The sequence below is a fragment of the Montipora capricornis genome, chromosome 8 (assembly GCF_036669925.1).
Source record: "Montipora capricornis isolate CH-2021 chromosome 8, ASM3666992v2, whole genome shotgun sequence".
NCBI lineage: Eukaryota > Metazoa > Cnidaria > Anthozoa > Scleractinia > Acroporidae > Montipora > Montipora capricornis.
Window position 1 is genome coordinate 38650021 of NC_090890.1, and position 13321 is coordinate 38663341.

General features: G+C 39.5%; 1 protein-coding gene and 1 long non-coding RNA gene across 2 annotated transcripts in view; one reads left to right on the forward strand and one right to left on the reverse strand.

The window, feature by feature from the left end:
• LOC138014556 (uncharacterized) overlaps positions 1–7866 on the reverse strand; it is a 20344-nt gene extending 12478 nt beyond the window's left edge. Inside the window, exons 1-2 of the long non-coding RNA XR_011125328.1 lie at positions 7757–7866; positions 3680–3839 (exon numbers count right to left, since the gene is read on the reverse strand). This is a non-coding gene — a long non-coding RNA (uncharacterized lncRNA). The remainder of the gene's footprint in view (positions 1–3679; positions 3840–7756) is intronic.
• A 2118-nt stretch (positions 7867–9984) lies between these two features.
• The window catches only part of LOC138059677 (sodium-dependent multivitamin transporter-like), a 29125-nt gene continuing 25788 nt past the window's right edge, over positions 9985–13321 (forward strand). Inside the window, exon 1 of the mRNA XM_068905293.1 lies at positions 9985–10425. Within this exon, the coding sequence (XP_068761394.1) occupies positions 10081–10425 (345 nt within the window). The 5' untranslated portion in view covers positions 9985–10080. The remainder of the gene's footprint in view (positions 10426–13321) is intronic.

Below are 13321 nucleotides of genomic sequence, written 5' to 3' on the forward strand. Positions count from 1 at the left end.
CAAGCTAGATTGAAGAATAGGTCCTTTTTTTTTTAAATTCGAGTCACTCTCTCCATTTTAGGATCTACAGTTTATTTTTAACGTGATTTTCAATCCCGGAAGTGTAGGAGCGTCTTTCAAAACTTTACCTCTTCTTCCTGTCATATCACCGTTAATACGTTGGAATCCAGAGGTTATATGTGGAATACCTCATGGGGTGCACTTTGTACCGGCTGCTTCAGATTTCAGGAAGCGCGCCGGAAGCTACATTTTGTTTAGGCTTGTGTTTTGTCGACTACGAAACAAATAATTATCTGGCAAGATGAAACAAACTGATAATACATCCAATATTGTATGCAAGAACATTTTTTCACGAAACACTTTCTCAGACGGTACAAAAAAAGGGCTACAACAAATTTTAACAAAAGCAGTAAAAAAGAAGTAACTATCTTTTAACACTAGGAAAAGGGTAAAACTTTAGAGTTCGAATAATCGTCTGATTATTCTAATTAACAGTGCGAGATGACTTTCTCTTTGCCTTTGCATTATGGGACTAAACAATATTTTTGCTCCTGTAAGCTCCCGGTACTTTTAGAGCTGCAATAATTAAAAGTGTACAAAAGTATGTTTGGAATGTTGAAAAATGGCTTCCTTGGCAACTTCAAGGAAATGGTTAGAGTGTAGTTGCTGAAAGTGCGTGGCTCTAAAACGAGGTCTATGGTTTCATTATAACAACGTGACAGAAACAAACAACAGCCATGGTTTCCGCCTGTGATTAATGCAGAAAATTTCTATATATCCATCTAACATTGGATAAAAATGAGTCCTGACAATAAGTTGGTTTTTTTAGCTGCTGCGAGTAAGAACATATATCCAGCGTTAAATATGTCTTGCGAGAGATTCTACTCCACTCTTCGGATTGCGGGGCGATAAGGTGATGGGCGGGAAACGCTGAGTCAATGAGATTAGAATAAACACGCTGATATAATCGTAACAAAAGGGAAGTGAAATATAAGATTTTCTTTTTTATTTGTGTTCGCAAATCTGAGAATTAGGTAAATCTCTGACGGAAAAAGCCTACAAGGAAGATTCGGCTCTTTCATTGTAAAATTTCAGCAAATACCACTGAAAATCGATTGTAACTTTATTGGGCTAATACAAATGTTAAATGGACTTGGAAAACGAAAACTTGAAACTAGTTTCCTGTTTTAAGGCATAGATGTGCTACGAGATGAATAGTAACGGCGATTCTTATTCGAGCTACCCGGAAGCTACAGTCAACCGCAGCATTACTAAGGTTACTTAATCTTCGCGCTGTATTTAAGCCGTACTTTGGTGGAACTTATCTCATAAACCAGCAGTGGCCTGCGAAGAAGACAAGAGTGCACCAACAGCTAAGCACAGCCAAAAGAAGAAGATACTGAAAGCAAGAAAATCGAACTTTGTACAACCAGCTGTAATCGTTGTAGTCACAGAAAAAGTACGCCCAATATTCGAATTCTTCTAAGATATTCAAGCAAATTTCCTTGAAAACGAAAGAAGCTTGGTTGCCTCTTACTGGATTTGAGCTTGTCATGGAGATACAGGTAAGCAACGGAGAAAAAACTCATTTCCTTAAGTTAAAACAAATTTCAACAGCAACGTAGGTATAAATGGAAGCTTGTAGTAGTTTCATCCTTTGTCGGGTTTAAGTGTCATCTTCAAAGGACCAAAGCAGGGAAGAACGTGGGGTGACATTTATTAAGTTTACCAGGAGTTTTTCATATGACTGGATATAACACATCACTTGCAGTAAAGAAGGAAAGTATAGATTGGATAGGAGAACCCAGCCTCCCCTCAAAGATGATTATACAACAGTTTCGTTTATTTTCAAAAGACCATACTCCTCTGTGCTTTACGTTTATTTCTACTTCCTTTTAGGGCAAGCGTTATGTAATAAGTTGATCAGAAAATGGCAATTAACACTAGCATATCGTCATACATTTCAGTGTGACATCCGTCAAACCAGATTACTCACTGAATATAATTAACGCCAATTGGGATTAAAATAACGTTTGACCCCTCGAGGCCGCGTACGCAGGGAACAGATAGATGAAATATTCATACATGAAAGCCGGACTCAAAGGTCTTCCGCTACCCTTTTCAACCAACGCCGTTCACAAATGGTATACGTTCATCTCACAGACTTCCGAGAGTAAAGTTTCCCTTTCGCGTGCCGCAAGGGAGGACGGATCCCCCACACATGGGCCTCTTCCAATGTAATTTTAGCTACGCAGCTATTTTTAGAGAGGCACCTGATTAGCCATTGGAATGACCGAATTGAAACTTTAAATATGCGCGACATTGGGGTATGGGAATCTGTTCTCTTAACTCATCCACTCTTGCGTGCCGCCAATCCTTGCGGCCAATCGTACAGAGTATTTTCAGCCCCACCCCCATGGGACTGTTTGACCCAGGAACTTTTGCTCTTTATGTGTCCTTCAGTTCCCTGTTCGTCCACCCTTTTGCTTCCCTATGCCTTTCTTCATCCCCTCCCTCCCTCCCCCACCTTCTCCTCTTGCTTCCGTTTCCCTGATTCCCTGCCGGGTGATTACTGTGGAGGATGACAGAAGGCAAGCGTACGATCCTCTCGCTTTATGGCTTTCCACAAATTGTTCTCGGCGCCTGCAAAAGTTATCCCTTGACCTCTGCCTCCCTCACGGACCATCAATTTAAAAGTGAAATAACTACTGAAGAGTCTTGCTGGCCCCCCTCAACCCCCCCCCCCCCCTCCCCCCCTCACCCTCCCACGTTCCGTCGCAAATGTAAGGATTAGTATGGAATACTGAACGGCAAAAGACTCAAGGAGATAATCGTACGACAAAGTTATCAATTAAATAGGCTCACCTTACAGCCATGGTGTCATCCTGCCTTCCAGTGTTGTTTTCAAATTAAAAGATCTTTTGCTTTCCTAGTTGGAAAAGCACAATCATTTCTCGGGAGCCGACGCAATGTTTCGTTTCGCAAACAGTGGTTGCCATTTGGACTACACTTAAAACAATTTTCACTGTTAAGTTAATCGTTGCTAATGAGGAAAAAAAAAATTTAATCTAGGACTAGATTATCAGCGTATGTCACTTAGAACATGGCATGTTTGAAAAATATAAAAATATAAAAAACCTTAAAAAAATTAGAAAAACAACTTTAGAAAAAGTTAAAAGAACGATGTAAAACTCGGTTCAGCGGCTGACGAGCAAACGCAGTTGACCAACCCGCACTTCACTATACTACCGAGACAACCACTGCAAACATAGCAATTTTAGAGTTTAAAATAAAGCTAACCCCAACAATTTACCGAAAGCTAACCGAATAAAAAGGTTTGGTTACTATGAATGGCATCGACCGTTTACGAAACGGAAATTAGCGGAGCCGACTGAACAGAGCCAGTAATATTCGATTTTCACTGAAGGATAACAATTCAAAATTTGACTGAGGACTCTGGTGTGTATTAGTTGCTGTACAGGTAAACATTTTGGCCGTATAGAGTTTGTATCTTAGTCCGAATAGTGTTAAATAAGGAAACTAACGACACAGGAAAGCAGTAATACAACAAGACAATAAGGTGTTCCCTTAAATCTATTGCTGTGATTCGCATACAAATCCTTCTATTGTATTTACGGTCATCAGTGTTTGTGTTACCGTTACATTTAGCTTAGGTTACCTGTGTTTTCACATGACAGGTTTATACCCTTTCGTGTCTTTGCGCAGCTAACAGCCATTGTTGTCTTGTTATCTTTAGGAACTAGCCATTGTTTTCATTGCCCTGAACTTGAGCTTATCAGCTGTGTTCGGAAGGCCTCGTTTTTCGGAGAAAATGTCACCTGAAAATGGCATTTACGGAGAATTGCGTGATAACATCACAGAAGGTAACGCAAGTGGTCTAAAAAAAACCATAACCGCAGTCCAAAGAGATGATTTCAACACAGAATTAAGCGCTCCTCTGTTAAAGCGAATTAAAAGAGATCTCCGTCTCAATCCGTGCTATAAAAAGAATTCATTCAAGAACATCAAGCTGGCCAATGGAAAAAAAACTTTTAGAGTCAAATGCAAAACCAGCACCAACACCGGGTGCTTCAAGAACATTCCAACGTACACAACGACGCTGTGCCAAGAAGTTAAAGTGTTTTTTCCCAGCGCCGGCACAACCGTAGTGCAGGACTGCACCTGTGCATCCTAAAATATCAAGTTTATCAGAACATGTATAACTTAGCCAGAGGTTTCTCCTATGTTCAGCCATCTTACTTGATGAAGTCCATTGATATCGTCGATCGCGATCAAGGGAATAACTTGGAAAAGTTATTTCCTTAATCGCGATCGACGGGGGACAGGTCACAAGGAAAAGCCCGTTATACTCATGAAGCTTCAAGCAAACGTGAAGGAGAAAAACCTAAGTCCATAGTATTCCAAATTTGTGCGCAACACTAATCGTTATAATCATCATTATCATAATCGAATCGTATTCGTCATCGTCGTCGTCATCGTTAGTGAGCATCATGATCATCGTCATCATCATCATCGCCACATAATGACGTCATCATCATCTTCATCAGCAATGTAATCACTATCAGGAATCACGACCAATAATCATGACGTAATCATCATCATCACCATGATCATCACCGCCGCCATCGTTGTCGTTTTTCAACCTCTATGATATCCTTTCAATTATTTCCCATAACCACCTATTATGTTTTCAATAGTGTTATACGTCAAAGGTTCATTAGCCATTTAACAGTTATTCGGCGAAGGCAAAGTGAATATTGGTGAATACTTACCGATACGTAGTCGAGGTAAATATTCCCCAATATTTACTGAGCCTGAGGCGAATAATTGTTTTAGTGTAATTTTCAGCGGTGAATATCAAGAAAGTGCAAAACAACGGGCTAAAACAAGATAAAAAGGCACGAAAAGTGCTTGAATGGCTTAGCAGCCGCGCCTCCAAAATGTTATATTCACCGGGTAGCGCTGTGAATATAACACTAATTAACAATTAGCCCGCAAGGGCTACGGGTCAATAGCCCATGAGGCGAACGAAGCCAAATGGGCTTTTGACCCGTGGCCCGTGAGGGCGAAGGGTCTAATTGTTTTAGTATCACCCAACTAGTCGGACAGAAAAGGCAATAATAAAGTTAGCAAATGCAAGTTGAAAATATACTTATTTGGGAATAAAACGAAAGAAAGCGTCTCGCCTTTCGCTACTCGAGGACTATTACTAATAGTCCTCTAGTAGCGTAGCCAATCAAAATGCAGCATTTGCATTAGTCCACTAGTTGGGTGATACTTAATTCTTATATTCACCGCTGAAAATTATACTAATATCCAAAAGTAAGAAGCTGGTTTTTGGTTTGTCCCCATTGGCATTAAAGTGTCTATTTTTAAACCAACTTTTGCGGGAAAATAAACCATAGACAAAATGTTGTACCCAATTTAAAGATTCTTTGTGTACTCTATTGCATGACAATGTAGCATTGAATTTTTAAATGATATAAAAATATCTGGAACAAAACGTTTTATTCCCAAAGGGTTTGAATTGGGTACAACATTGAGTTAGCCGATTTGGTCTATTGCTCATTTTCCCTCAAAACTCGCTTTTAAAATAGACACTGATGGGGACTAAGCCAGTTTGGGAAAATCTTACTCCTGTGTGATGGAGTCTTGTATACGTATACCAGCCCCAAAGTAAATGCACTGTTACAATATTGGTTTTTCAGAGAGTTTCCACCATAACAAGAACAAATCAAACTGAAATCATTTTTACGAATTGGCTTCAAGATCTGGAACAATATTCCTTCTTATTTTATGTTTTCATCCCTTTTCCTTTCCTTCAAAACATCATTTATTACTCAAGCACTCACACTAAGAAGTTGTAAATTCTCTGTTAAAGTAGTTAGCGTCTCGAATTCGCCACATTTCCGTTTTGTTGTGTGGAGTGTGGTCCTAGAGGGGAAATTTAGGGCGCGTTCGATTGACCCTATTCTGGAATAAGAATACGTAGAGTGATGATTAAAACTGTATGTTTGGCGCGTTTCGAAGCAGCAAGTCTAACAAAAATATGTTTAAAATAGCATTTTAGCAGCTATCTGACAATTTTAATGTGAAACTCCGTAAAAACGAAGGATTTCTAACTTATATTCCATGTATTCCTATTCCGGAATACGGTCAATCGAAAGCACCCTTCATATACAATCTTCATTCATGTCAAAAATCCGCGCACCTCATTGGTTAAAATTGGTCACATGATTTCCATTATCTAGTGAAATCCAAGTAACAGAGCCCTTTATAGACCAATTCGGCTAACTCAATTTTGTACCCAATTCAAATCTTTTGGGAATTAAAAGTTTTGTTCCAAGTATTTCCATATATTAATTCAAATGTGAATGCTTTATTGTCATGCAAATTCAACACACAAAGAATGTTAACCCCGAAAGACTTGAATTGGGTACAACATCGAATTGGTCTGTTGAGCAATAACGCATAAAAACGTTGCAGTGTTCAATATGGCTTCGACTTTATGGCAATTTTCTCTGTTCTGTATGTCCTTGTCTGATTTAAGAGGGCAATGTGGCTTAGTCATTTTTGTTTTTTGTTTTTTAATAAATTTTGAATGAAAATGCGATTTTAAATTAATGTTTTCTCTTTTCAACCTTAGAATGGTTGCAGTTCAGATATAATTTCTTTTTCTTTATGCCCTTTTTTTCTGCTAAAACAATTCAAATAGGCTGCGAAGCCATTTTGAGACTCATGATTGCACGCGTCGAACTAAGATAGAATATTAAAAGAGTTAGAGACTGTCTTTAGAACATTAAAAGGGTTAGCTTCGTGCAGTATTGAAAATTTCTTGTTCATTGTACGTTAAGGGGTGCGTGAATTTGTAAACAAAACAAGAACTAAACATTCTCTAACCCATAATTAGTTTCCTCCAAATACCATCGTGCCCACTGAGGTGCGGGAATGCAGAAAACCACCTTGCATCTCATTCGAACCTCGTTAAAAAGCAAAAGAGCATATTGTTTTGTCATTTCTCGTTCGCTTGAAAACTGAATTATTTTTCCGCAATCCAATTTAAGGCTATATTACAAGAACATCTTCTACTTCTTCTACACATAATTGACAAATTTAGAATAAGCTTTATATAAGTTTTCTTATCAGTTGGAGTTGCATTGAATGTAGTTGTCCATAACAAGTCTAATGTATACTCAAGCGTATCTAATTTTTCCTGGCTGCCTCAATACGCAATGGTTTGTGGGCAGGCGGAGGCAAATTTTAATCGATACTTTTTTAAAAAGCAAAAATGGAACGGATTAAATGAAATGAAAGAACAAAAGAAAGAAAAGCACAACATGACCAGCACCATCATTTTGTTTCCGAAACTTAATTCGTTCCTACAAGCCTAATTATTCTGCTCTTAACTCACGATGATCGTTACTCGCCTCTAAGTTAACTTTCAACAACGTTTTAATAGTTATCGCAAGATTTTCAGCTCTCTAGCGCCTTATAGCTATAAATATGGAGGGCGATGGCAGTGTAGGAGCGCACAGATCCGTGGCATTTATGTTACTGGAAAATCGATGGAAAACAACTGGAGCTCTGAAAGATCACATTCAGTAAATAAGAATTGTAAATAAATATACCATATATTTTTATGTTTTGGTGTGTAGTACCTTTGGGCTGTATTTTGACGAGCCCGCAAGGGCGAGTCAAAATACAAACAGCTTGTTACTTGAAAACTAGCGCTTACCTTCAAAACAGCTGAAGCAGCTTTGTTCATGCCCTTTCCAAGATGGCCGCATTTTCAAAGAACATACGATTAGGTCCCATTCTTCCCCACCCTGGAGCACAGCATATTAATTAACGCTCTCGAGAGTGGGGAAGGCACTGGGAAATCAAATGCCTGTCGTATGCCTGGGGTCACACTCTCCACCCTCGTGACTAAAATATTGTGGACTTTGAAATTGTTTCATCCCGTGAATAAGGGATATCACGAGTTTAATCTGCGAATCAAGAAAGCAACAAGTGTGACAACAAACTCGATTCAGTGGAACCCTAGTGACACAGTGATTGAGTGATCGCGTGATGGTCTACACTTCGTCGTTGAATGCCAAGTGATAGAAAAGTCTCTCATGAACTTCAAATTTGATATCCAAGCTTGAAAGTTAACGATCTTAAGAGTGCATGGCCACCTCACATACAATTTATGCTATTGTAGCCAATTCTTTTAGACGAACTACAACAGGAAGTCTCCAGCGGGGTTTCAGGAAGTACGCTCTCGATTTGTCTACATACCGATAACTGATGAATGACGATGGCCCGGCTATACGAGTTTAACCCTTTAAGCCCCGAGGGGTTCCCCATTGACGAGTAAAATCGTCTGGCGTTAGACAGAGTAAAATCTATAAGTGCCATTTGGCACTATCGGGGCTGAAAGGGTTAAACAGGGACATAGTTTTTTCACGCTGTTAGCTTAACCCTTTAAGCCCCGAGGGGTTCCCCATTGACGAGTAAAATCGTCTGGCGTTAGACAGAGTAAAATCTATAAGTGCCATTTGGCACTATCGGGGCTGAAAGGGTTAAAGTCGTCTTATTTACTAGTGCCCTCCTAATAAAAAAAATACAATAAAAAATATTAAAGGCGACCCGCCCAAGAGGGTGACACTTCACTTTTGTTAATTAAGCAAACATCACTGAAAGCGGCTATGAAATTTGTCTGATTATAGAACAACTAGGGTTACAAAGGAAAGGGTGTTGATCACTGCTGATAAATTCTGCTTATTTGGAACACTTAAATTGTTTTCATCATTCTCTGAGAGACTTCGCGTAAAAAGAGTCTCTACACGGTTCTACGGATAAATTTTGTGAACTGGTTTGGTGCTGCGTCACGGCAGGGGGGGGGGGGGGGGGAAGGCTTTTTCTGACCTCGAGTGCAATTTGGAGTGAATAACCACGAGGAATTTTTTCGAAGACGAACAAAATTTCGCGAGCCTGTTCGTAGAGATAGTGCAATTTGCAATCTTTGAAGAAATTTACAAGTGTTTCTTTATTCCCAATAGACGGTATTCGTAAATGGCGGTCAAGAAATTATTATTTTGTAGTTGTGCTAATCACAGTCTGTAATCATCCTAACAAGCCTCACTTTGGAACAAAAATTCTTTTGAATTTTGCTCGTGTTTACGACTCTAGTTAGGATGATTAGCATAAAGACAAAAGAATAATTACTTAGCCGCCATTTATGAATACGGTCTAATTGTCCAATTAATTAATGATATGCATGCAAAAATGTCACCTTTAATTCCAAATTGTTTTAGTCAATTGTTCAGCTTTATTTTGATTATTGCGATAAGGTGTAATATTAACAAGGGCCTTTCTGAAAAACTTCAAAAGCTTCAAAACTTAAACCAAAATTAAAATCGGGCAGCCCGCATACTGATGCCCGGCTAGTTATGATCGTGATTTAAGTGAGTTATTCCTTGTAGACTAGAAAGGGAAATCTATAGACGAGTTCACGCTTTTGATTGCATCATGGGTAATCAGGGCAACATAGTTTGAGCGCTGCGGCATGTCTTAGATGTATCCGTGTGTGGGACATTTGGGGTGGCTATTTTAAGATCGTAGACATCAGCACTTTACTGATGAAGCCCAGGAGGCCGACTTCGTCTTGGTATTTATTCACCGATATTCACCTCGCCTTCGGCGAGGTGAATATCAACTGAGAGGTGAATCAGTGAAAAGTTCAGATGTGATTTTTTTAATTCTCAACAACCGTCTCACCTATCTAATCTCTTTATTGCGTGGATGTTTGCAATAAATCTTTTTTTTTATGACGGTGGCACCGTACAGCCAGCCTTGCATCATTATTTTAGTCTGGGATTAATTGACGTGCTCTCAGACAATCGACACTCTTAAATGTTGGCATGTATATTATTAGCTGGCCAATAAGACAGTTACATCTGTTCAGTCCACATTCCAAACCGGTTCTAAATTCGAGGCAACCAAGCCCACAGGTCACTGGTAAATGCGACAGATTGTTTGCTTTGGCGTTGGACTAGCTTTTCGCAGGCTGCTACAATGGCAAACGATCGCTTCGGAGTGGTTGACTATGTCGTGTTTTCGTTGATGATGCTGATATCCACCTTGATCGGAATATGGTATGGGTGCGGACCAGGTGGAAAACAAAAGACAACGGCAGAATATCTTTTGGGAGATCGCAAGATGTCCCTCTTGCCAGTGGCGATTTCTTTATTGGTGACCTTTCTATCCGCTGTTTCGCTTATCGGAGTTCCATCTGAAATCTACACGTACGGTTTCCAATATTGTGTAACGATTCTCGTGGGGCCTTTCGTGTTGCTCTTGCCCGTGTCCATCATTTTCGTCCCCATGTATCGCAGGTTAAACATCACTTGTGCTAACGAGGTAAGAACTGAACTTGCAGCTATGAAAACTAACTTGCGCACACCATGAGCCAAAATCCCTTTTCTCTGCCCAAACTTGTTTCACCGGGATATTAAAGCGCGCGTAGATTCGGTAGATTACCAAGGCTATCTTGCCCCATTATCCGGTTACAGAAGTGGGTTTCATGCATTTTTCGAGATTACCCTCTCGAGATGTCAACAAGGTGCGTATTAACTAGAAATGATCAAATATGAGAGGAATGCGTTTGAAATTTAGGTATTGGCAATGGTCATTATTTTAAAGGATGTGATAACAAATGACTATTTATTTAATAATAGACTTTATTCGCGTTGTTTACCCAATACAGACTGCCAACGCTCATAAATAATTAGTAAAGAAATACCCCTTTGAGTAATGTCACATGATCCACCACATTGGGAAATCTACAATCCCGGACAAAAAAGTTGGGACACCAAGCAAGTTCTCCCCTCCCCCCACTTACAATGTTGATAATCGGGTGATTTTTTCCCTTTTTGTTGGAAAAACGCGATATTTTCCAACATTGATTAGGGGGGATGGGGGATACGTGATCCAGCTCAAGTGTCCCAACTACTCTTGGCTGGGATTGTAAAAACCAGAAATTCAGAACGGTAAGCGATCAACTGGAATCCACAATATTCTGAGTGCCAAAAACGAGAAACCGGAATTAAATGAGGCTTATTGTACTGCATTTATTTGAGAAAACTGCAAAGAAAACGAATTGAACAGAAGAAACTGTTTTTGCTCTTGTGGTTTATTCTAATAAAAACCTTAGCATCAGGTTTTCATTATGCACAACTCTCATATTACTGTAAAAATCCGAAGAAATATTAATGGAATGTTATTGTGTTAGAAGTAAAAAGCCAATCAGATGCGAGAACGCTAGTAAACCGCAACCAGTGTCGGTAATCATAGTTTGTGGTTTCATGTCGCTTCTGATCGGTTACCACAATGGGAAATGTCAAGATCAAATCAAAATGTTCGCAGTGTTCGGATTGAAGCTGACATGAACTTGTTTCATTGGCATCGAGACACAGATGATTGACAAGTGCACTTAAGTGGCCAGCAGTATTTGGTGCCATTTCACTTTAATTTGCGCTAATGTTTCAAGCGAGTATTTACAAGCTTCGCTACACATAGTTAAAAAGTTCTCCTTTAAAACCATCCCTCACGCTGTGTTTTCCGTCGTAATTCCTCGCGGAGAGTTTCACTGTGGGTGAAGAGGTCACACACAAAACACAGACTCCGCAACTATTAATATTATTTTTTAATGTCAGGCAAATGAAATCATGACCTGTGAAACACGACCAGCCAATTTTAAAAATCTGTGAAAATTGACTTGAGCCTCGTTCCCACTTTTCTTCTCAATGCTTTCAATCAGTGATCTGTCTTTGACGCTTTTAAATATAACGCAATATATGTCTTTTTAAAATTCATCCAGCTTTCTGAGTTGTACCGAGTTCGCTATTCGTGTGGGATCTGGAGAATACGTCTCACGCAAGACAATGTTGTTAAGACCCAAAAACGAAGACCTAAGATCCTATGATCTAAAACGAAGACCCACTGATCTAAAACGAAGACCCTGTGATCTAAAACGAAGACTCACTGATCTAAAACGATGACCCTATGATCTAAAACGAAGGCCCAACTCAAAAATGTCAGAACGATGCCAAGCAGCTTATAGCTGGTCAGAACTCATTGTGTGTTATGGAACGGTAGGAACGGTGGAACATTGGAACATCTGAATGTGGGCTCTGAGTGTGTGTGCTCGAAACTCCTCACAACTAATGATCTAGTGATGTTTCTTGTCACGTCACCCATTGTTACGACAGTAATATGCCAACCAGAACCTAATTATCATTTTAACAGGTTCCAGCAAAGCAGGCAAATTTTATTGGTGGAGAAAATTCTGCTCGTTTGGGTAAAACCTAGAAAAAATGGACCACCTCGAAAGGCCACACCATTTGCTTTCTCGCCCAAGCAAGCTCTTTTTTAGACAAATGGTAACCTATACATCAATAACATGACTAAAAGTGACAACTATTACAGATGTTACGGGACAGATTTTGTAGACACAGCTTCAGAGTTTTAACTTCTTTATTCTGGCATGGAACTTCAGCACTCTGCCGTTAAGCTAACTGGCGTTTGTATATGCTCTTGATTAGCTATGATTGGTCAAAGAGGTAGGAAAATCATGCAAACGTGATCGTAACACTCTCAACAACTAAGGCGGAAAAGCTTATGGTAAATACTTGCGGTACATACTTCAGCCTACCTAAATTCGAGTTATTTAATTGTTGGATCAACTGATAGCAACAGAAACCACAGTTTCCGCCGTCCTTTACACTAACTCGTGCGGGATAACCGCGGAAAAACTAACAATACATATCATTACGTTAAGATAACTAACATAGTCGGTACAGTATACACCCGCATATAAGAACACATTTTTCAGGCTTAAGGCTGATCGTGTTCTTATTTGAGGGGTGCTAAGTGAGAAATCAGCCTGAAAGTGTTCTTAAAATGTTCTTAAATTGGTTTCAGAAATACTTCAAACTATATATTACTGGAGGTTTAATTAACATACAATGCTGTTTTGTAATAGATTTTATAGTTTGTTATGGTCCTGAACACCAGAGTACTTTGATTTAAGTTACTGTACTGAATTCAAAATTTTAGTTTCTAAAGAAACTGTGGTACTGCGTCGGTGGGAGATTGAGGCAGAAATTGACTTTATCAAAGGAGTTGATTAAGGTCAAATAACCACCGTGAAAGATTTGGAAAGCTGACTCGACGTTTCGAGCGGTAACCCGTTTCGAGCGTTAACCCTTCGCTCCGACGGAGGGCTAACGCTCGAAACGTCAGCTTTCCAAATCTT